We start from the raw sequence: 22,054 nt of genomic DNA, 5'->3' as shown, positions 1-22,054 counted from the left end.
GTCGCTTAGTCCCCTGGGTGTGATTGTAAGTTTCACAGACTCAGAAAGCATTTCCATCCTTGGTCTGTGGTGACTTATCCAACATTCAGCTGGAGCAGTGATTCTCGAACTCTTTCATCCGCGGACCACTTAGACGGGGCACAAGACCCCGCCGACCGGTCCTACCCCACCCGCTTCCTCTCATCACCGCAAAAAAAGCTCATCAGAGTTAATGGGAAGAATGGTATAGCTTTTGACGAGACATCAATGAGATGATGCCTGGTTTCAGCCAGGCTTCAGATTCAGCCGGTCACTCCTTGTTTTCAGCCACATAGGTGTCAAAATCCAATCGCGCCGTTGTATGAAGTAACAGTGACATAAGTCTTGCTTAGGAAGCTACACTGCTGTTGCCCGCGCCTATGACGACGCGTGTGGTAGACGGCCTGGTTGTGTGGCACCTGGTCACATGGTGCGTGGTGGGATGAGGGTTCCAGCCTGTTCTCTCTTAGGAGCTTGGCTGTGGCATCGCACATTAGTGACTGGCATTTTGGACCAGCCTGCGAAGGACCCACATGGATCTCACTTTGAAATCCACTGAGATAGAGCGATGCTTGTACTGGTGCAGCAACTGGCCCTCGGTGTGCAGACCCTGCAAATGACCAATTGGTATCTGGATTATGGATATGACCATGGACAGTGCAAATAGCCAATTAGCCCAGGTTTCTGCACTAGGTATCCCACCAGGCCAATTCTGCTTGAAAATATGCCTGTGGAGATCAAATAAAGCCACTGCTGGATATGGCTATGATGACCTATTTGAATAACTTACCACACTTCACTACTTAGGTTTGGTCTGGGATATTAACCCGGAGTGAGGTACCCAATGCAGTCATTCACCTGCGAAATCTGGTGCTTAAGTAACATCTGCGAGCAGAGAGCAACTTCCTTAGCAGTGTGACCTGACTTTACAATGTATAGCAGAAAACATAAGTTTGAAATTTGTAGAACTGTACCGAAAGGGTGAATTATATTGCTCTTTTGCAAATTGACAATTAGACTTCTCTGTATACACCCATAAATATTCTTATGGGAAAAGAAAGTCGAGTTTCCACGGAATACACTGGAGGGGTTCAAATGGGATCCTGGTAATTAATGAGTGCTGTATATTTTTGTACTGATGCAATCCAGCTGTTGTAGACATGCCATACTTCCACTACCCTTTCATGCAAGATATTTTAAACTGTTAGTTCATTATTTAGTTACCATAGCAACATCAATATGTTTTTAGGAAAATTGTGCTTTGCTTCCTGTCTGGGTCTCTTTCTCACCCACCTGTTCCTTATTCCCACCACTTGCACCGTCTTCTCCCTCTGAGATTAACCCGGGGTAGGGTTTCTGCTTTGGGTGCCATCAGCCGTTTTGGGGGCAATTACGCCCAAAATTGCGTTCTTGCTAAGAAAGGTGTTTTTTTTTTTACTCCCCCCCCCCCCCCCCCCACCTCCAATTCGCTCATCACCAAATGTGCCATGGGCCAGCACAATCAGGCAGCATTTTCAAAGACCGCTTTGCTTTAAAAAAAAATTCCTTGAAATATTTAAGAGTGGCAGCTTGGCAAAGTTTGATTAAGACGGCTGAAAATGAGTTTATCACAGAAATAAGCGCCATAAGTGTCAATCCACCGCCTACGAGTAACCCGATTTTAAGTGACTGAAAATGACTTTATAAATGTACAGATCCTTTTTCTGGCTAGACTAGTGTAGATTTTTAAAAATAAATTCATTCAAAACCTACCTGTCCGTGTCCTCGCAGTCAAAAGTCCCGTTTTCATTTTCTCGAAGGCCTGCGGACAAGTGCTATGATGCGCCTCCCAGTGGTGATGAATGCACCCTGGGGGGCCAAGCCCCGTTTGGTGGGCAAGGCCCTGCTTCTCACAAAATGTTTCAAAGCCAGCGCAAAAATTTGCGGCAACACAAGTTGCACTGAGCGTCATTTGTGCTTCAAAATTCCGCAGTCCTTTGCGCTAGTAACTGACATTGAGGGATTTGCACTGAACTAAGCGAGGCAACTGGACAGAAACTCCAGGCCAGTGATTTCCTGGGAGGCCCACCATAATCTCCAAAATGAATAGAGAGTGCCTAGCATCCAACCCACGAGTTAATCCCTGATTAACCCTTTGTCTCTTGTTGATCAGTTCAATCATGTAATTATTTTTTTTTGAATTGTTACCTTCATTTATTTAAATTTTTAATCCCTTCTGTGTATACTATTTAAAAGATAAATAAAATTTGTTTGAGTTAAACATTGAGTGTGAAGCCTCCAGTGTATTTTCGGACACTTTTTGACATTTGAACAATTCTGTCCACTTTCTCAATGTTTAATTCTTTAGTGCAGGGAAAGGGTTTTATGAAATAGGGACATCAGTTAAACCATGATTTGTTTTAAGTCTTAAATTAACAGTTGCCTGAAGAGTTTAAAATATCAGCAATTTACCACAGATTTCCACAATGTTATGTTAGGTAAATTTAAGACTATGGTCACTCAGTTTAGAAAATATTTATGCTTCGACAAAGATTGATTTTTGTTTTAATTTTAAAATTGTGTTTTGCTGATGTCTCAGCTAGGCACTGATGCATGCAGGCTCGGAGATCCCAGAGTCAAATTTTGGGCAGTGCCTAGCTGCCTGACCACAGCTTGGAAAGAAGAACGTACACTAAAAGTGTTACTGAGCTTAGAAAGGGAAAAATTAGCCAGAGACCCCATTCCTGATCATGGTTCAGTGACCTTGCTGGAGTGTGTGTCGGTGCATGCCTGTGTCAAGAGTGTGTGTGTGTGTGTGCATGCATAAGGGTGTGTCTTGGCGTGTGCATGCGTGACAGTGTGTGATGTATGTGCACATGCATGAATGTGTGTTGGTGTGAGCGTGTGTGTGTGCGTGCAAGTGTGCATGTTGGTATATATGTAAGCGTGTGTGTGTGTGTGTGTGTGTGTGTTGGGTGAAGACAGGATCAATCAGGTACTATCCTTAAAATGATCATTCAGGAATCAAGATGCAATTTTCTATATGCTAATTTAAAAAATCAATGTTAAACTACTTTTTGAGCTATGTGAAATGGGGAACACTCTGGAAAGCCTCACTAACCCTCACGAACCACGACTACCTGAACCTTCAAGGGGCGGTGTATTCTGACAAGAATTTCATAATAAATTCTATATTCTAACAAGGAGGAGCTCTGGTGGCTAAAATAACCTATACTAAAACAAATAATCTAACTGGAGAGTTTTGCATTGAAACAAATGATATTTTCTGACATGTGTTTGGGGTCCAGTGTCCATGCTAGGGTAAACCAATGTCCTATTGTTATGTGACATCATTTTATCTGACTGTCCATCCTTGAGATAGTTTAGCTCTCATGATTTGAAGTTACTGTGTGGTGAAACCGTCTGTATTGTCTGATGCCAAGTCTGTTTAAATAAAGACAATCTCCCCTCTCCCTCCTACACAAACTAAACCTAAATTTCAAATAACTCGTTCATCCAAGTGGTGGATATTTTTTAAAAGTTGAGTAAACTCCTTCAATAAACTGAGATTGAGGAGGAGATTACTGTATATACTCATGTAAAAGTCATTTTTTTTAAATCCAAGAGCCATGGGTTGACTTTTACATGGGTAATGTTTTCAAGAGGCTAATGCTAATGCATGTTTGTTCTGGGCCCACGTGAAATCCAGAAAAGATTGTTGCAATGGAATAAAGACCGACAGTAATAAAGGTTTTATATTAGATATCTAACATTTGTTTATTTTTTAACATTATGAACTATATGCGTTTCATCCCATGCAATATAAATATATAAAGAATGAACTACAACACTCATGTTGAAATCCTTCAAAATCTTTGGGATATTGTAACTAGGGTTATGCGATGGATGTCAGTTACACTGTCTGCATCTAGTGATCTAATGCATCTTTTCAATTGAGGCAGTGTCGGTAGAGCCAGTAATTATAGAAAAGCAAAGCATTAACCTGGAGGGCCACTTGTTGAAGGTGTAAAATGAGTGTCTCCTTAAAACCAGATGTGCTTGGTTTAATTAATCTGACTGGAATAAACATCCTCTCTGGTTCCTGCTGCAGCCTCTGATTAGCCATTGACAGAGCAGGTGATTGGTATTAAACGTATTATAGTGCAATATGAGAGAATTCACACCTAGGCTTAATAGTATCACATCACCTGACACCGTGGGCAGGATTTTCCGTTTAGATTCAGGACCCTGGTGTTGCCATTCAATGGGGGTCCCAAACCTGCAGGAGCAGGTCACCCGACATGGACCTTTCCCAAATTGGTCAATTCGACATGGATTTTTTTCCAAACTGGCCAGAGGGCGCAGTCCGATCAAAAACGGCATTACCCTCTCAGCCGCTTTAAAAACTTTGAAATTAAAAAATGGCCGCAGCTGCTGGGCCACCATTGTGTAAGGGGAACGTTCCACAGGTGCGGCCTGTGGCCACAGCTGTGACCAGGTTGGCAGGGGAGGCTTCAAAGTCTGTCTGGAGCTTTGGCATAAGAACATAAGAAGTAGGAGCAGGAGTAGACCATTTGACCCATCAAGCCTGCCCCCGCTATTCAAGAAGATCATGGCTGATCTGCCCCAGGTCTCAACTCCTCTCCTGTGCCAGCTCCTCATAACCCTCAACTGCCCAATACTTCAAAAATCTAACTACCTCCTCTCTAAATACTTTCAGTGATCTAGCCTCCACAACTCTCAGGGGTAGAGAATTCCAGACATTCACCACCCTCTGAGAGAAGAAGTTCCTTCACATCCCAGTTTTAAATGAGTGTCCCTTCAAGGGTACCTCCAGGCACCTGTGCTGCCGAAGTCATGAGGATCCTGCAGGCAGATAAGAAAGTTCCAGTCAGCCTCTTAATTACCTTAACATGCTACCCATTGCTTGTGGGCAGGAGCCATTCTACCCCTGTTTCTAGGCTATTTATTGGAGGAGAGCTCCCCATTGTTACAATGAAGGGCTTTTTTTAAAAAATGCATTCATGGAATGTGGGCGTCGCTGGCTAGGCCAGGATTTATTGCCCATTCCTAATTGCCCTTGGTCAGAGGGCATTTTTTAAGAGTCAACCGCATTGCTGTGGATCTGGAGTCACATATAGGCCAGACCAGATAGGGATGGTAGATTTCCTTCCCTAAAGGACATTAGTGAATCAGGTGGGTTTTTATGACAATCGGCAATGGTTTCATGGTCGTCATCAGACTTTTAATTGCAGATTTTTATTGATGGGATTCGAACCTGGGTCCCCAGAGCATTACCCTGGGTCTCTGGAATACTAGTCCCGGGACAATACCACTCTCCCCTCCCCTCCCCTCCCCTCCCCACTCCACCCCACCCCACTCTGATGTAGGCATTTGCTATTTCATCCTTGATTGGCTAATTGGTTAAAAAATCGGATACTTGAACATCCCATGGTCACCCTTCATCACCGAGACAGACACCCCAGGTTTTCATGGAAATGGGGAATTTGAATTTGGAATCTGTACAAGGGCTTGTGCGTGTTGTCTTTTAGAATGTGAGGCTGTTGCACCGCTAGGCCTCTCACTGTCTGGGCGGGGCATTACCTCGTTATGCTGATTGGGTGAACCTGTGCCAATGAGGACAAGGCCCTGGCTGTGACCTCTCGGCTGCCTTCAGGACCATCACCGCTGAAGGATTTTGTCATGGTGGGAATTTATTGACTGGCGGCCCTTGCTTGCCATGTTACAGGGTGCGCTGTAAAGTCGGTCCAAGGGGGGTTTTCAATGAAGTTGAAGCACCAACCTCTACCTCGCCCCACCCTAAACACCCTGCCCTGTGGTCCGTGACTCCTGGAGATGTCCTCCTTACTTTCCAGCTAGCATCAGCCCTGTTATTTGCTGCTTGCCAAGGTAGCTGCAAGGTAATGTCATAATTTGGAGTACTGAGTTTCTCAGCTTTTCAAAGTGCCTGTCTTCCTGAACTGACAGGTGAGGATGTTAAGCGGGGTTGTAAATAGAGTTCTTAAAACAAAGGGGATTTAAAGCTGAGGTTTATATATTTGGTATTTAGATGCTAATGCAAGGCTTATACAGTTAGTTAAATCAGGAGAGGGGTCGGTCAGTAAGTAAAAATGCTTTTGCTGTCTGCTGTATCTCCATCAGTGACTGACAGCTGAACTCTGTGTGTATGTGTGTATTTGTGGTCAGTCCCTCCAGCTATCACTGGGGAGATGGGGGCTCCAGAAAATATCAGCACCCTCCTGAGCAGCTCGATCACTCTGACATGCGAGGCCTCCGGAACCCCTCCACCTGTCTTTACCTGGTTCAGAAATGGATCACCCATCATCTCCAGCAGTAAGATGCAAGTGCTGTCAGGTAAGGAGGAGAATTAACCTCCTTTTCTTTTCTAAGAGTGTTTTTTTTAAAAGGGACCATGCCCTTACAGGATGGCAAATCTCTTTGGACTTCCTGACTGACTAAATGCTTGAACTCCAGGAAGGACAATGGTGCAGTGTGTTGGTGCTGACACCAGGCAGTAACATTGTGTGTGTGTGTCACCGGTTTAGACTTTGAAATCTTCACAAGGTGAGTTCCCGAGATTGTGCGTTGAGAGTGAGCCTTGAATGTTGAGAACTCTTATTAGACATTATAAATTAGGCATTATAAATTTTGCTTATGGTAAATAGGCACACAACACACTTTACACGGTCACCACACTTTAGGAAGGGTGTGAGGGTCCTTGAGAGCGAGGCTGCAGGGGAGATTTACCAGAATGGTTTCCAGGGTGAGAGATTTTAGCTGCAAGGTTTGATTGGAAAAGCTGAGGCTGTTTTCCTTGCAGCAAAGGAGATTGAGGGGAAATTTGATAAAAGTGTACAATATTATGACAGGTTTAGGTAAAGTAGTCAAAGAAAAGCTCTTTACATTAGCCGATGGTATAAGGGGGTCGGGGGAGGCACAGATTTAAGGTTTTGGGCAAGAAATACAGGGAGGATGTGAGGGGGATCTTTCTTACACAGCAAGTCAAAATGAGCTTGCTGCCCACAAGGCTGGTGGGAATGGAGATGATGGATGATTTCAAAAGGAAATCGAATGGGCACTTGAGGGAAATAACCTTGCAGGACCATGGGGATAGAGTTGGGGAGTGGGACTGACTGGATTGCTGTACAGAGAGCCAGCATGGACTCATTGGGTTGAATGGCCTCCTTGCGCTCCGTAATGACTCTGACATGCAAACGCAAACATACATGCATATGTAAACATAGGCACACACATACATAAGCAGTCAGACACTCACACAGGCACCAAGCTCTTGCCACTTAGGAAAATTGAGGTTAAGGAGCCTTCTTGCCACTTAACATTAATGATGTGTTGGATCAGTTTGTTGGAGACCCTGTGGCTAACACCTGGTGGTCATGATCTTGGCGTTAATCTGTCACTCACATTTGCTAAACCTTTCATTTGGCACATTTTTTTCTACTTCTACTCTTGGAGGGAGAAATAAATCATTCTTTTGATGTCTGACAGTGTTAGTCACAATGACAAGGGGTCAGACTTGGAAAAGTAAAGTGTTTGGTAAGATGTTGATTTCAGCTGCGGCGTGGGTCTCGCATTGCCCTGCAATTAACCGTAGGTGAGCTTACATGTTGCTGAACGTGGATTTATGTGATGTTTTTTTCAGCCAGTTTTCTTCCCTCTTCTCCCAGAGGGGTTGTTAATTGGCCGTCTCCCAGAAGATCGCGAAGCTGTGCACGACTTGGACATCATCGGGGTTGGGACCGAGTTATGGGGCCCCGGTGTAGGGGTCCTGATGCCCACCAGAAAATTCAGCCCCAGATGTCGGCACGTGTCCAATTCCCTGCAGGAACCATATGCTTACTGATCAGAGGCCGGAGTTGTCACTGATGTATTCCTCACTCACAGCCCCAGTTAACAGCACACAGCTGACAGTGAGCCTAGCACTGGCACAGAGCTGGCAGTGAGCCTAGCACTGCCACAGAGCTGGCAGTGAGCCTGGCCATTGACACAGAGCTGGCAGTGAGCCTGGCCATTGGCACAGAGCTGGCAGTGAGCCTCACCACTGGCACAGAGTTGGCAGTGAGAACTGGCCACTGTCACAGTTGGCAGTGAGCCTAGCACTGGCACAGAGCTGACAGTGAGCCTAGCACTGGCACAGAGCTGGCAGTGAGCCTGGCCACTGGCACAGAGCTGGCAGTGAGCCTAGCACTGGCACAGAGCTGGCAGTGAGCCTAGCACTGGCACAGAGCTGGCAGTAAGCCTGGCCATTGACACAGAGCTGGCAGTGAGCCTGGCCATTGGCACAGAGCTGGCAGTGAGCCTCACCACTGGCACAGAGTTGGCAGTGAGAACTGGCCACTGTCACAGTTGGCAGTGAGCCTAGCACTGGCACAGAGCTGACAGTGAGCCTAGCACTGGCACGGAGCTGGCAGTGAGCCTGGCCACTGGCACAGAGCTGGCAGTGAGCCTAGCACTGGCACAGTGAACCTGGCCACTGGCACAGAGCTGGCAGTGAGCCTGGCCACTGGCACAGAGTTGGCAGTGTGTCTGGCACTGAGTTGGCAGTGAGCCTGGCCACTGGCACAGAGCTGGCAGTGAGCCTGGACACTGGCACAGAGCTGGCAGTGAACCCAGCACTGGCACAGAGTTGGCAGTGCACCTGGCACTGAGTTGGCAGTGAGCCTGGCCACTGGCACAGAGCTGGCAGTGAGCCTGGCCACTGGCACAGAGCTGGCAGTGAGCTTCGCCACTGGCACAGAGCTGGCAGTGAGCCTGGCCACTGGCACAGAGCTGGCAGTGAGTCTGGCCACTGTTACAGAGCTGGCAGTGAGCCTCGCCACTGGCACAGAGCTGGCAGTGAGCCTAGCACTAGAACAGAGTTGGAAGTGAGCCTGGCCACTGGCACAAAGCTGGCAGTGAGCCTGGCCACTGGCACAGAGCTGGCAGTGAGCCTGGCCATTGGTACAGGGCTGGCAGTGAGTCTGGCCACTGGCACAGAGCTGGCAGTGAGCCTGGCCACTGGCACAGAGTTGGGAGCCTGGCATTGGTACAGGGATGGCTGTGAGCCTGGCCACTGGCACAGAGCTGGCAGTGAGCCTGGCCACTGGCACAGAGCTGGCAGTGAGCCTGGCCACTGGCACAGAGCTGGCAGTGAGCCTGGCCATTGGCACAGAGCTGGCAATGAGCCTGGCCATTGGCACAGAGCTGGCAGTGAGCCTAGCACTGGCACAGTGTTGGCAGTGAGCCTGGCCACTGGCACAGAGCTGGCAGTGAGCCTGGCCACTGGCACAGAGCTGGCAGTGAGCCTAGCACTGGCACAGAGTTGGCAGTGAGCCTGGCCACTGGCTCAGAGCTGGCAGTGAGCCTGGCCACTGGCACAGAGCTGGCAGTGAGCCTGGCACTGGCACAGAGTTGGCAGTGCACCTGGCACTGAGTTGGCAGTGAGCCTGGCACTGGCACAGAGCTGGCAGTGAGCCTGGACACTGGCACAGAGCTGGCAGTGAGCTTCACCACTGGCACAGAGCTGGCAGTGAGCCTGGCCACTGGCACAGAGCTGGCAGTGAGCCTGGCTACTGGCACAGAGCTGGCAGTGAGCCTAGCACTGGCACAGAGTTGGCAGTGAGCCTGGCCACTGGCACAGAGCTGGCAGTGAGCCTGGCCACTGGCACAGAGCTGGCAGTGAGCCTGGCCATTGGCACAGAGCTGGCAATGAGCCTGGCCATTGGCACAGAGCTGGCAGTGAGCCTAGCACTGGCACAGTGTTGGCAGGGAGCCTGGCCACTGGCACAGAGCTGGCAGTGAGCCTGGCCACTGGCACAGAGCTGGCAGTGAGCCTAGCACTGGCACAGAGTTGGCAGTGAGCCTGGCCACTGGCTCAGAGCTGGCAGTGAGCCTGGCCACTGGCACAGAGCTGGCAGTGAGCCTGGCACTGGCACAGAGTTGGCAGTGCACCTGGCACTGAGTTGGCAGTGAGCCTGGCACTGGCACAGAGCTGGCAGTGAGCCTGGACACTGGCACAGAGCTGGCAGTGAGCTTCACCACTGGCACAGAGCTGGCAGTGAACCTGGCCACTGGCACAGAGCTGGCAGTGAGCCTGGCTACTGGCACAGAGCTGGCAGTGAGCCTAGCACTGGCACAGAGTTGGCAGTGAGCCTGGCCACTGGCACAGAGCTGGCAGTGAGCCGGCCACTGGCACAGAGTTGGCAGTGAGCCTAGCACTGACACAGAGTTGGCAGTGAGCCTGGCCACTGGCACAGAGCTGGCAGTGAGCCTGGCCACTGGCACAGAGTTGGCAGTAAGCATGGCCACTGGCACAGAGCTGGCATTGAGCCTGGCCACTGGCACAGAGCTGGCAGTGAGCCTAGCCACTGGCACAGAGTTGGCATTGAGCCTGGCCACTGGCACAGAGCTGGCATTGAGCCTGGCCACTGGCACAGAGCTGGCAGTGAGCCTAGCCACTGGCACAGAGCTGGCAGTGAGCCTGGCCACTGGCACAGAGCTGGCAGTAAGCCTGACTACTGGCACAGAGCTGGCAGTAAGCCTGGCAACTGGCACAGAGCTGGCTGTGAGCCTGGCCACTGGCACAGAGCTGGCAGTGAGCCTGTCCACTGGCACAGAGCTGGCAGTGAGCCTAAACTGGCACAGAGTTGGCAGTGAGCCTGGCACTGATGCAGAGCTGGCAGTGAACCTGACCATTGATGCAGTGCTGGCAGTGAGCCTGGCTACTGGCACAGAGTTGGCAGTGAGCCTGGCACTGAGTTGGCAGTGAGCCTGGCACTGAGTTGGCAGTGAGCCTGGCCACTGAGGCAGCTCTGTGCCAATGGGTCTGGCACTGGCACTAGCACGGTCCTGGCACTGAGCTTGGGCTCTGGTGTCTTGGTAAGACATTGAGCCCACTTTCACCTAATCCCTGGAACTACCTACCTTTCATCAGTCAGTTTACCCGTTAATGAATCTCTTCTGAACTCGAAACAAGCAGCTTCTCATTTCTTTGTTAAAGCCAGGTTTCCTCCAACTCACTGCCCTGGACAGGGTGTATTACCGCTGCACTGGGCCTTCTTGAAGGATGGTTTACTGGGCTTCTGCGTGTACACACCATGTCAGGTGACCCTGACTGAGCTGCTGCTTTGCCCTGAATCTGCCCGTCCATTGGAATAAAATTTTGATTGGGCACAGGAGATTGGTGTTGTGGTGCAGGTGTGCCACAGGGCAGGGCTCCCCTGCCAGTGGTTCTCCACTGCTGGAGCATGTGCTGTAGTGCAGCTGGGAAAGGGAAGCCCAGTGCACCCTGTACAGGCGAATATCACAGTGAAGTCTGGGACCAAACTGCTCCTGTACAATTTCTAACAGCTAAACTGACAGAAGCTACAAGCAGCTTAACCCTGTGTCATCTGTTAGTGTGTGGCACAGGGTAGAGAGACCTGAAAGAGGCATGCACACCCTTCAAATAGTCCACTAAACAGTCCAGTTCAAGTGCAATAACATATCGCAACGCATTTTTCTCTCTTGCACCTTCTGTTAAGCTTTGCTACTCCTTTACGACTGTACTAATCATTGTTAACTATGGGATTCATTTACTGCGTTAACCCTTTCCCATCCTCTGATTCGCACCAAGGTGGACGCACCCTCAAACTGACCCGTATCCTCGTGGAAGACGCCGGCCATTATACTTGTGTAGCCAGCAACGCTGTGGGGGAAGCTGTGAAGGATTTTCATCTGGATGTGCTGAGTAAGGAGGACAGAACTGTTGAAGACCTTATTTCAAACCCCAGCTCCATCGGCCTCTCAGTATTACCTGTAAATTCTGACACCAGTAAATTTTCTGTGTACTTAGAATTGTGTGGCACCTAACCCACTCTAGTTTGTATAAATAGATAACATGAAGAGGATCACGACCACTAATCTTTGTTTTTCCCTTTTCCCTCCTTTCCTGAAGGTTCTGGAATAGGTTCAGTCATCCTTGGACCCCAAAGTGGCTAGTCTTCACGTTATGAGCTCAGACAGTGAGTCTCAGTGGGCTCTTCAACCATGAGCATCATTTTTCAGCCCGATTTGCTTAACCCCTTAATGTCCATGCAAGTCAACTTTCTACCAAGAGTATGCACTGAGTTTGTCCCTTCTCCCCCTCTCCCCTCAGCAATACCACCTCTCACTCTATCCTCTTCTTCCTCACCAAAATGGGCCTCTCTCTTCCCTCTTTAAGACGGTTCTTTCTCCATAACCACTCCCACTTCCCCCTTAACAGAGTCTGTATCTCCCTCCCCCTTCCAAATAAAAGGATCCAACTCCCTCGCATTCTCCAGAAGACTTTCTGCATCTCTTCCTTCCCGTCCTTAAACAAGGTTTTGATCGTTCTCCCACCCAGGGTCCAACTCTACCCCATCTCAAAAAGGGTTAATTGATTTTACCTCAGGATAGTCTCTTTCAACAGTGTTAGTTGTAAGAGTTAAACAAGGGGGTGAAAGGATATGGAACCAAGGCAGGTGTCTGGAGTTAAGATACAGGTCAGCCATGATTGCAGCGAATGGTAAAACAAGCCTGAGGAGCTGAATGGCTATCTCTGTTTCTATATGTCAATAGAATTCGAGCCAGTTGGTAAAGTCAAAACCAAGACACAGAGCTTTACTTTATTGAGAGAGTTTATTGACTTGTTCTGTCTCACAGCTCTCCCTCACCCCCAGTGTCCCAGCTGTCCCCCATTTATATGTGCTCAAAGTACTTAATTAAACAATGGCCTTCATCTGTGTATCTTAATGTAATTAACATACTATTAACACCACGTTCCTAAAACCCAAGTTTCAATTATTCGCCTGACATCACCTCAGATGGGACAGGTCTTTGAATGATAACAATGTCTCCTTGAGGCAGAGGCTTGCTTACCGTAAGGACCATGTTGGTACAACAACAAAGATCAAATTCGGTGAACAAAAGTGAGATATTTAATGTGGCGATTGTTCCAAACTCCTCAGGGACCAAAAATGGAGTAGTGGAAAACGACATAAAGTAGTATAGCACAGAAGGAGTCCATTCGGCCCCTTAAGTCTGCACCAGCTCTTCGGAAGAGACTACCAAACTTTTGATGATAGGTTTTCAAAGATGAGGAGCAAAGCAGAGGAGTTTAGTTGGAGTGTTTTAGAGACCATGGCTGATAGCCATGTTGTCAAGTGGGGAGCATCAGTGTAAAGGTGAAGTCCATTATGGCTCACTAAAATTCCCACACTCCATGTTTGTGCAGGTCCTCCCACCATTTTAAATGAAAACCAGGTGGAAAAGGTGCAGATTAAGCAAGAACAGAACATCAACCTGACTTGTTTGACCACGGGTGAGTGAATCCTGAAGCCTTCTTTCAATTAGTCTAAAGATTGTATATGCCAATGTACAAGTTTTGTGTTTTCCCTGCTATTGGTCCCTTATAAAGCTAAGAAGCCATTCTAAAATAGGTTCCTCAAGTTCTTGGTATCTTACTCATCCAGCCATTCTACTAGCACTTGAGTGTTGTCCCAATATTCAATCATCAGGAGGTGACCTAACCTTGATCCTGTCTTGATGTCCACACATGCTTTACATGGGTTTGGGAGGAGGGGTTGTCAATGGATCACTGTCAGGAGCAGAAGCTATGATTAATTATTGGCTCCTCGCCCCAGACACACACACACACACATCATCTGAGACCAGTTTACCTGATTTTTTCATTTTCTTAACCAGTTTTTATTTTGCACCCTCCCTGCACTCTGGAAAGGAAGTACGTGTTGGGGATAACCTGTAACCGGAGAAAGTATATCAACAGAAGAGCAGTGTGTTAAAGAGAGATAAAAATAGAAAAGGGCTGGAAATACTCAGCAGATCAGGCAGCATCTGTGGAGAGGGAAACAGAGATAACGTTTCAGATAGACGACCTTTTGCATGTGTTAAAGAGAGAGTTTAGTGACCCTTGCTGTCTCAAATCTCAGCTGTTTCCTAGAATGACATGTTGGTACTGTGCATTGGTGCTGGAAGAGGTGACAAAAAGAGGCTACACACCGCCACAATTCCTTGCATGTTGAGATTCTGGTCTCAATTGTGGTGTGGGGGGAGGGGAAAGAAGGCAATAACTGGCAGCCGGTGCGTTTTGTAGAGTGCCTTTGACACTGTGTTACTGTAGCAGAGCTTTGGGTGAAAGCTTCCTCCACTGCTCTGGCTGCAAAACGTAATCCGAGTGGGAGAAACTAAAGAAAACATAACTTCAAAAATTATTCCAAAGAAACAAATTAAAATTACGTTTTACGAAAACCATTTATAATTATCTGTAATATGCTCCTTTCATTGTCAATTAAAGTGACTTTGCGGAAGTTTCTGAATCAGCTCATATCCAGGGGATTGATTAGTATTTACCAATGTAGACACACAGTGTGTTATGCAGTATATCACACAACATGTCAGCCCAGCACCACTTAGACTAAGAAGTCCTGATTCTATCTGTCAAACTAAGCCAAATGCTCAGTCTATTGGCCTATTAACGCATTTACTGTGCGTTCTTTCTGGATACTTTCTGATGATTGATGCACACCACATGCACCAAGCAGCAGTTTTGTTGAAGTAATTATAATGATGAACAACTCCGACATTCCTTTCATCTCATTACCTGATATTAAAATATGGAGAACAAAGGTCACACTGTTAACATGTCTAAAAATCCCTGTTCTATATTGGTGGCACTATTCCCTGTGATAGTACACGGAGTGTATTATTCTCTATAGTGTATCCAAAGTGCAAGATTCTCTGCACTATAAACAAGATGTGTCTTTCTCAGTGCTATTCTCTGATAAGTACCAGGTGTATTATTCCAACTGTTTTCCGTCATTGTGACAAACCCCAGTGTATGTATTTTACTTTTGTGCAGTGTGATTGTCTCCTTATGTTTTTAATGAACTCCAAGATGCGGGACACCCTCTGCAAATACATTCCACTTCACAGTTTGTTACGTCACAAATGAGAAAAGGCAGCTTTCCACCAACAGATACAGTGCTGACATAATAAATCAGCACCCATTTATCTTTCATTTCAGGCAATCCCAAACCACAGATCACTTGGTTGAGAGATGGTCAGGAACTGAATGACAGCACAGATTATCGGGTTTCATCAGACAGATCCACCCTGGAAATCCTCAAGGCGACTTTGTCCCACACAGCACAGTACACTTGCGTGGCAACCAACTCCGTAGGTGACAAATCTATAAACTACCATCTCAGAGTTCTAGGTGAGTGAGACCGAGGTGGGATATTAAAAACGAGCATCTCTGGCTAAACACTGCGGCAGAGAGTATGGTGACGCACTGAGGTACAATGCCATGGAGTGGAGGGATGTAAATTAGTGAACCCTCAGCCTCCCCACTAACTCCATTGTAATCCTGACTCCAACTACATCACATTGGGCAACTTTTTAAAAAATTAATTCTTGGGGATGAGAGTGCCACTGGCAAGGCCAACATTTATTGCCCTGCCCTAACAGCCCTTTAGCAGGTGGCTGAATCACAAGTGCAACGGAGTGGTTTACTAGGCCATTTCAGAGAACAGTTAAGAGTCAACCACATTGCTGTGGGTCTGCAGTCACTTGTCGGCCAGACCAGATAAGAATGGCAGATTTCCTGCCCTAAAGAGTTTTTACAACAGCAAGTGTAATAATCATTATTAATGAGAGTAGCTTTACATTCCAGAATATCCATCCAGGCACCTGGATTACTAGTCCAGTAACATTACCACTGTGCTACCACTCTCCATCTCTGGCAAGCAGTGATTAGACATATCCCTCTGACTAGGGCTGGATGAGGGAAGGGGTGTCAGAGGACAAGGCCACCTTGTTAACCCCACATAGGGGAGTTTCAGACTGGCGCTGCCAGCAAACTTTTGTGATCACAGAATTGGGCAATGTTGGGTGAAATGGTACTGGGGAAAAAAGAGACAAAAACATAAAGTCTTCCAACTTCAGTTGATTAAAAATGAATATGTCAATATGTGCGGAACAGTAGATTGTGCAGATGATTATTAGGCTTCTATCTTTTACAAGGTGATGAAATGTGATCTGGGTTTGTGTTTCCCTTCTGATCCCATAGGAAGCACCCTACTCTATCCCTGCTCTATCCCTCCCCTATCTCTCCCCCATCTCTCCCCCATCCCTCCCCTATCCCTCCACCATCTCTCCCCCATCCCTCCCCTATCCCTCCACCATCTCTCCCCCATCCCTCCCCTATCCCTCCACCATCTCTCCCCATCCCTCCCCCATCTCTCCCCCATCTCTCCCCCATCCCTCCCCTATCCCTCCCCTATCCCTCCACCATCTCTCCCCCATCCCTCCCCTATCCCTCCACCATCTCTCCCCCATCCCTCCCCCATCTCTCCCCCATCCCTCCCCTATCCCTCCCCTATCCCTCCCCCATCTCTCCCCCATCCCTCCCCTATCCCTCCACCATCTCTCCCCCATCCCTCCCCTATCCCTCCACCATCTCTCCCCCATCCCTCCCCTATCCCTCCACCATCTCTCCTCTATCCCTCCTCCATCCTTCCCCTATCCCTGCTCTATCCCTACTCTATCCTTGCTCTATCCCTGCTCTCCCTTCTTTTCAAAGTCAAGATCAAGAGCTCACCATATGGGAAATGTTAGGCACCAGGGCACTTTCCATCGCTCCATGGCAACTTCAGGCAGCTCATCCTATTTGAAATCTTTAACACTTAAAGAAGTTATTGAAGGAGATTTCAGTGATAGGAAGCAGAATGCTTCGGTGTCGAGGTCTCACAGATCATGGACTTCATCTAGAGTAAAGCTCCCTGCACCTTTAACTCAACCTGAGCCAAGCACCAGTGTATACAGTGTACGTTCCAACTCTCTCTCTCTGAGTCACTGCCAATGTGATGCTGAATTGTACAGTTTGTGGTGTGGCTGCTCTCCACTGGAACTTGGTTTCAGAAAGTGTAGCTAATCACTTAACAATGCTTTCTGAGGATTGCCAAAGCTAAGCAGTAAAGTTAGAGTTACTTTAATGAAAACAGCCTGAGAAAATCTTTCAATTATATCGCACATGTTTGAACTGTTGTGGGCAAAGTAAAATCTATCATTTGGTGTAAATTTGCAAAATAGTTCCTCTGGAACTGTTTTATTAAATTTTATTTTAGTTTTCATATTTTAGTTTTCTTCTCCTTCTCTCTCACTCTCAGTTCTTTCACCTGTTGGCTATTTTTTTCAATTTGGTCATCGCTGGCTAGGCCAGCATTTATTGCCCATCCCTAGTTGCCCTTGAGAAGGTGGTGGTGAGATGTCTTCTTGAACTGCTGCAGTCCATGTGGTGTAGTACACCCACAGTGCTGTTAGGGAGGGAGTTCCAGGATTTTGACCCAGTGACAGTGAAGGAACGGCGATATATTTCCAAGTCAGGATGGCCTATGACTTGGCATGGAACTTACAGGTGGTGGTGTTCCTATGTGCCTGCTGCACTTGTCCTTCTAGGTGGTAGAGGTCACAGGTTTGGAAGGTCCTGTTGAAGGAGCCTTGGTATAGAGGGTACACACTGTTGTCACTGTGCATCAGTGGTGGAGGAAGTGAATGTTTAAGGTGGTGTACTGTGCTGCATGATCACAGGAGATGGATTGAGAAAGGGTGGGTAATGACAAACGTGTGCTATTGTCACTCAGCAACAGGAGCAGCCAGTGATGGTGCATCTAGGGACACAGAGTGGAATTTTCCATTTTGGAGACTAAATGGCGGGCTTCGCAGTGCATTTCCCGCTGGACAGCGTGGTAGGAACTCGCGCCCAATTTCATTCTCGGAAGTTAATTAATTGTGTGTCGGTGGGTAGCCCTCAGAATCACATGGTGGGGCTGGCACTGATTCGTCCACCCTGCCATCACCTAATAGGGTCAAAGATCTGGGCACCATATTGAAATGCCACCTGAATACACACATTCACTCTCTCCAGCCCAGACCTGTGCAGGAAACCTCTTCAAATGGCTGCACCCAAGAAAAGAGCTGCACCAAGATTCAGCAATGACTCCCTGGAGGCCCTTGCTCATGGAGTCCGCCGGCACCAGGATGTCCTCTACCCAAGGGATGGCTCCAGGGGACCCACCAGTCTCACCTCACCGGCCAGGGGAGGTGGTTGCAAGGGAGATCAGCTTGTCGGGCACCCCCCCCCCAGAAACGCCATCCAGTGCAGGAAGAGGATGAATGATCTCATCTGCTCCACCAGGGTAAGTCAACCCTCAGCTCACTCCAATCTCACACTCTCATTGTGGCATCATGCACTCAAAGGTTACACTGCTCAGTGATCTTACACAATAAAGGCAGGGGAGACATCAGCACTGATTGTCTCACGGACACTTTAACATCACCAGCATCTCATCTATCATGCTGCACAAACTCCATCCTCAGCCCTTACTAGGGAGGGCTCAGAACCCACAGCAGGCATGCATGCTTCCCAACTTCTCCCCCATCTCATCACATTCCATTCCATTCCATTCATCTTCATGCAGGCCACGCTCGCCCAGAACAAGAGGGAGAAATCCCAGACTGGAGGAGGCACGGCCGACATCCAGGAGCTCTCCAGATTTGAGGAGGATGCCATGGAGATGGCAGGGGAGGACAGAGATCGGCCTCTCTCAGTAAGCCAGTATGGATGAGCCCCCCATGAGTTTATCACATCCTGACATTCACAGTGAGTGATGTGCAATGTTGTACTCAGCCTGTTCATGAACTAAATCTATCTTCTGTCTCTTATAGGCAGCAGGAGGTCCAGGCAGACCAACACAGGCAACATAAGCCCCAGTCAACCTCACAGGAGGATAATGAAGTTCCATCTGAAGAACACCCCTCACTATGTTCACCTGCATCCTCCGCCAGTGCAAAGACACACACCCCAGTGGGTCATGGATCTAGATTAGGCTCGGGGTCACATTCTGGAGAACACTTCACAGACACGTCTCCACAGCAACCAGAGGCAGCGCCAGTCCAGGTCTCTGGCACTCGGAGGACTATTGGAGATGAGGCACCCACTGAGTCTGAGTCAGATGATGAGCCTCTGCAAGCAGCTGTCTCTAACATGCCGGGGATGCAACGTCAGGCAGCTGGAAATCAGGTAGAGTTGCGAGAGGCAGTCAACAGACTAGAGCGAAGACTGGAGGAGTGTGTCCGCATTCTGTTCAATGTCGGGGCCCTGACATGCGAGTGCCTCGAGGCCGCCTTGGAAACCTTGGTCCAGCGGAACCTGCCGGATTTTCATTTGCACTTGCATTCCATCGCTATAGGCATTGGTGGTATCCATCAGTGGCTAGATGACAGGAGGCTGGGGTACCTTGACCTCCCTCCAGGAACCCCTTCTCCTTAGGTAGTCAGGCAGGGGCCCACAGGCACCCGCAACGGGGAGGACCAGCAGCTGGAGATCCCGGGGCCATCCACCCAGGTGACTCCGAGAGTGTCCGGCCGATCCCAATCCCCTCTGCCTGTGACCCCATCCCCTCCAGCTGTACAGGCTGAGGCGAGAACACCTGCCCCAAAGTAGGAGACCCAAAGCAGGCTGGGGCCCTCCAGGTCTCGGCCCTCTAGAGGACACCTGCCAAAGTCATCAAAGACAACAGGGGCATAGCAGTCAGCAGGTTGCCTCCACCTCTGCTGCCTATGGCGGGGATGCACTAAGACATAATGGTGGGGTTAGAAAAATTAAGAAACTTTGACATCACTTCTGGGTCACAGGTGTTCAATCACTGCATATATCAAGCACCTTTGTAAATACATTTGCTGTTTGGGAGAATGGTCTCATCATTTTAAAACATTGTGCAGCAGATGCATCTAGTGCCCTCTTATTATGAGAGTGAGCCATGCTCCCATTCAGTGATCACCTTCCTTTGTAAGCCTCACATTCATGTGATGTGTAGCTGAGTCATGATAGTTACTCGGCTCCAGTGTTATGTCAGTGAGATATGTCAAACTCTTTAATGGAATTGTTTGCAAAATGTGTTAGTAACCTCTACTACTTACAAACAACATGGACTTAGGTGTGCTCAATAGCCTGGGAATGTTGGCCGTAATTGTCTGTCAAAATGAGAAGGCCGTCTTCATTGGTAGTGTCAAAACATAAGGCCTGCAGCCATGATGGTCTCTCCAACCAGGCGCACATCTCAGTGTCCACTAAAAATTTTTCATTAAGGCGGCAACAACTGTATCAAGTCCTTTGATGCAGTGTTTGTGCAGTTGTGCTGATTTTTCACTTTCCAGAATGCATGGATACAGGGTTCGCCAAAGTTTAGGACTTGGTGAATCATGAGGATTGAAGGTGCAAGTCCGAATGCTCATCTTGCTCTCGATGTAACTGGTTGTAGCTGGTTTGGTGCTTTGGCATGACACTAAGTGACAGAAGGATTGTCCCATTGCCTGCAGCTTACTCCTCCTGGAATCTGATGGCTATCAGTGTGTCACAGACACGTCTTCCACATCATGCTTCTTCGATGGCATCCTCACGTGGAAGCTGATCCTCATATCGCTCTTCAGCTTTCTGCCCTCCCTGCTCTTCATCATCTGAGGATCACTTAGCCTCCTCCATATCTCCCTCTGGCAAAGGATCCCCCTTTGAAGCACCAGGTTGTGAAAGATGCAACAGACCACGATTATACGGGACATCCTCTGTGGAGAGTACTGCAGAGCCCCACCTGAGTGATCCAAACATCAGAAGCACATCTTCAGGGGGATGCCAATGGTCTGCTTGATGATAGATCGTGTTAAGCTATGCGTGCATTGTATCTCTCTTCCGAGGCACTCTGAGGACAACGCACGGGTATCATGAGCCAATGTTTGAGCGGGTACCCCTTATCCCCAAGCAGCTAGTCCTGTAATCGCTGAGTCCTTTCGAATATGTGAAGCACCTGGGAGTGACTCAGGATGTATGAGTCATAGGAACTCCCAGGGTACCTGGCACAAATGTGCATGATATGCTTCTGATGATCCCACACCAGTTGAATGTTCAGGGAGTGGAACGCTTTCCTGGTAATGAACATCAAGGGCTGCTGCCATGGAGCTCTCAAAGCCACAAGTGTGCAATTGAATGCACCCTGTACTCTAGGGAAGTCTCAGATAGCTACAAACCCCAGAAATCTAGCAGCCTGGCTAGCTTCATTGAGTGTGACATTCACATAATGATGAGCCTTACTGTAGAGGGCATCTGTCACCTCCTTTATGTGTTGCGAACTGTGGGATACCGCATGGGTCCCCTGTGGATACATGGAACAATCCGCAGGCAAAAACAATGAGCGTGGCGGTAACTTTTAGGGGCATTGGCAGGGGTGTCCTCCCAGTCCATGGGGCATTAGATCCTCCCGCAGAATGTGGCATGTATGATCCATCACATCTCATGGCAAGTGCAGATGTGCGCAGCGTTGTCTTTCTCTCATCTTCAGATGGGAAAGTCTTCTTTGGTAGACCCTTGGTCATGCGAGTCACCTCCTTGGGATGGGTCTAGCCTCCTCATCCTCTGAGTCTTGCCGGGGGTCCGCTGGATCACAGATCTCAGGCTGGGATCACTGCAATGAAGAAGGCAGCATTGTGCTGACTCCATTATTCAATCCTCCTTCTCCCATGGACTGATATCTGCAACAGATTACTGAATATTGGGAAAATATAGTGGACCTCTTGCTCGCAAACAGAGAGCCACTGTCATGCCCTAGAGCTGTATCTGCCCTACTAGATTTTCTTGTAGCTGAGGCACAAACTCACAGATCTAGGTGACCAAGATGCCAACCCTGATACTTCACATCTCAATCCCACAGAGGTTGGAAGAGCTTTGGATGCATTCATAAAATGTGCCACCATACCAAAGGCACTCCTGCAATCTCTGATCTGGTATGCTGATTAAGCTCAATTTGTACTTCAGTAATGACTGGACACCCTTTGGCTTATTATCCATGCCGATCGGAGGAAGCACATCAAAGGTTTCAATTGATGATCTGGCAGATATGCAGCAGCTGTGCTTCCTTAACAGTTGCCTGAATTTTCCATTCTCGCATATCTTTCTGTTAATGTTCAAATG

At 48.2% G+C, this 22,054-nt stretch overlaps 1 protein-coding gene across 1 annotated transcript in view; it reads left to right on the top strand.

Moving 5' to 3' along the window:
* The window catches only part of LOC121281526 (hemicentin-1-like), a 566,775-nt gene that overhangs the window by 364,936 nt on the left and 179,785 nt on the right, over nucleotides 1-22,054 (top strand). The window contains exons 47-50 of the mRNA XM_041194473.1: nucleotides 6,205-6,372; nucleotides 11,630-11,743; nucleotides 13,250-13,336; nucleotides 15,059-15,250. Coding sequence (XP_041050407.1) covers nucleotides 6,205-6,372; nucleotides 11,630-11,743; nucleotides 13,250-13,336; nucleotides 15,059-15,250 — 561 coding nt within the window. The remainder of the gene's footprint in view (nucleotides 1-6,204; nucleotides 6,373-11,629; nucleotides 11,744-13,249; nucleotides 13,337-15,058; nucleotides 15,251-22,054) is intronic.

Source organism: Carcharodon carcharias, chromosome 8 (assembly GCF_017639515.1).
Source record: "Carcharodon carcharias isolate sCarCar2 chromosome 8, sCarCar2.pri, whole genome shotgun sequence".
Classification (NCBI taxonomy): Eukaryota; Metazoa; Chordata; class Chondrichthyes; order Lamniformes; family Lamnidae; genus Carcharodon; species Carcharodon carcharias.
This window is presented reverse-complemented; position numbering and strand designations above follow the sequence as displayed.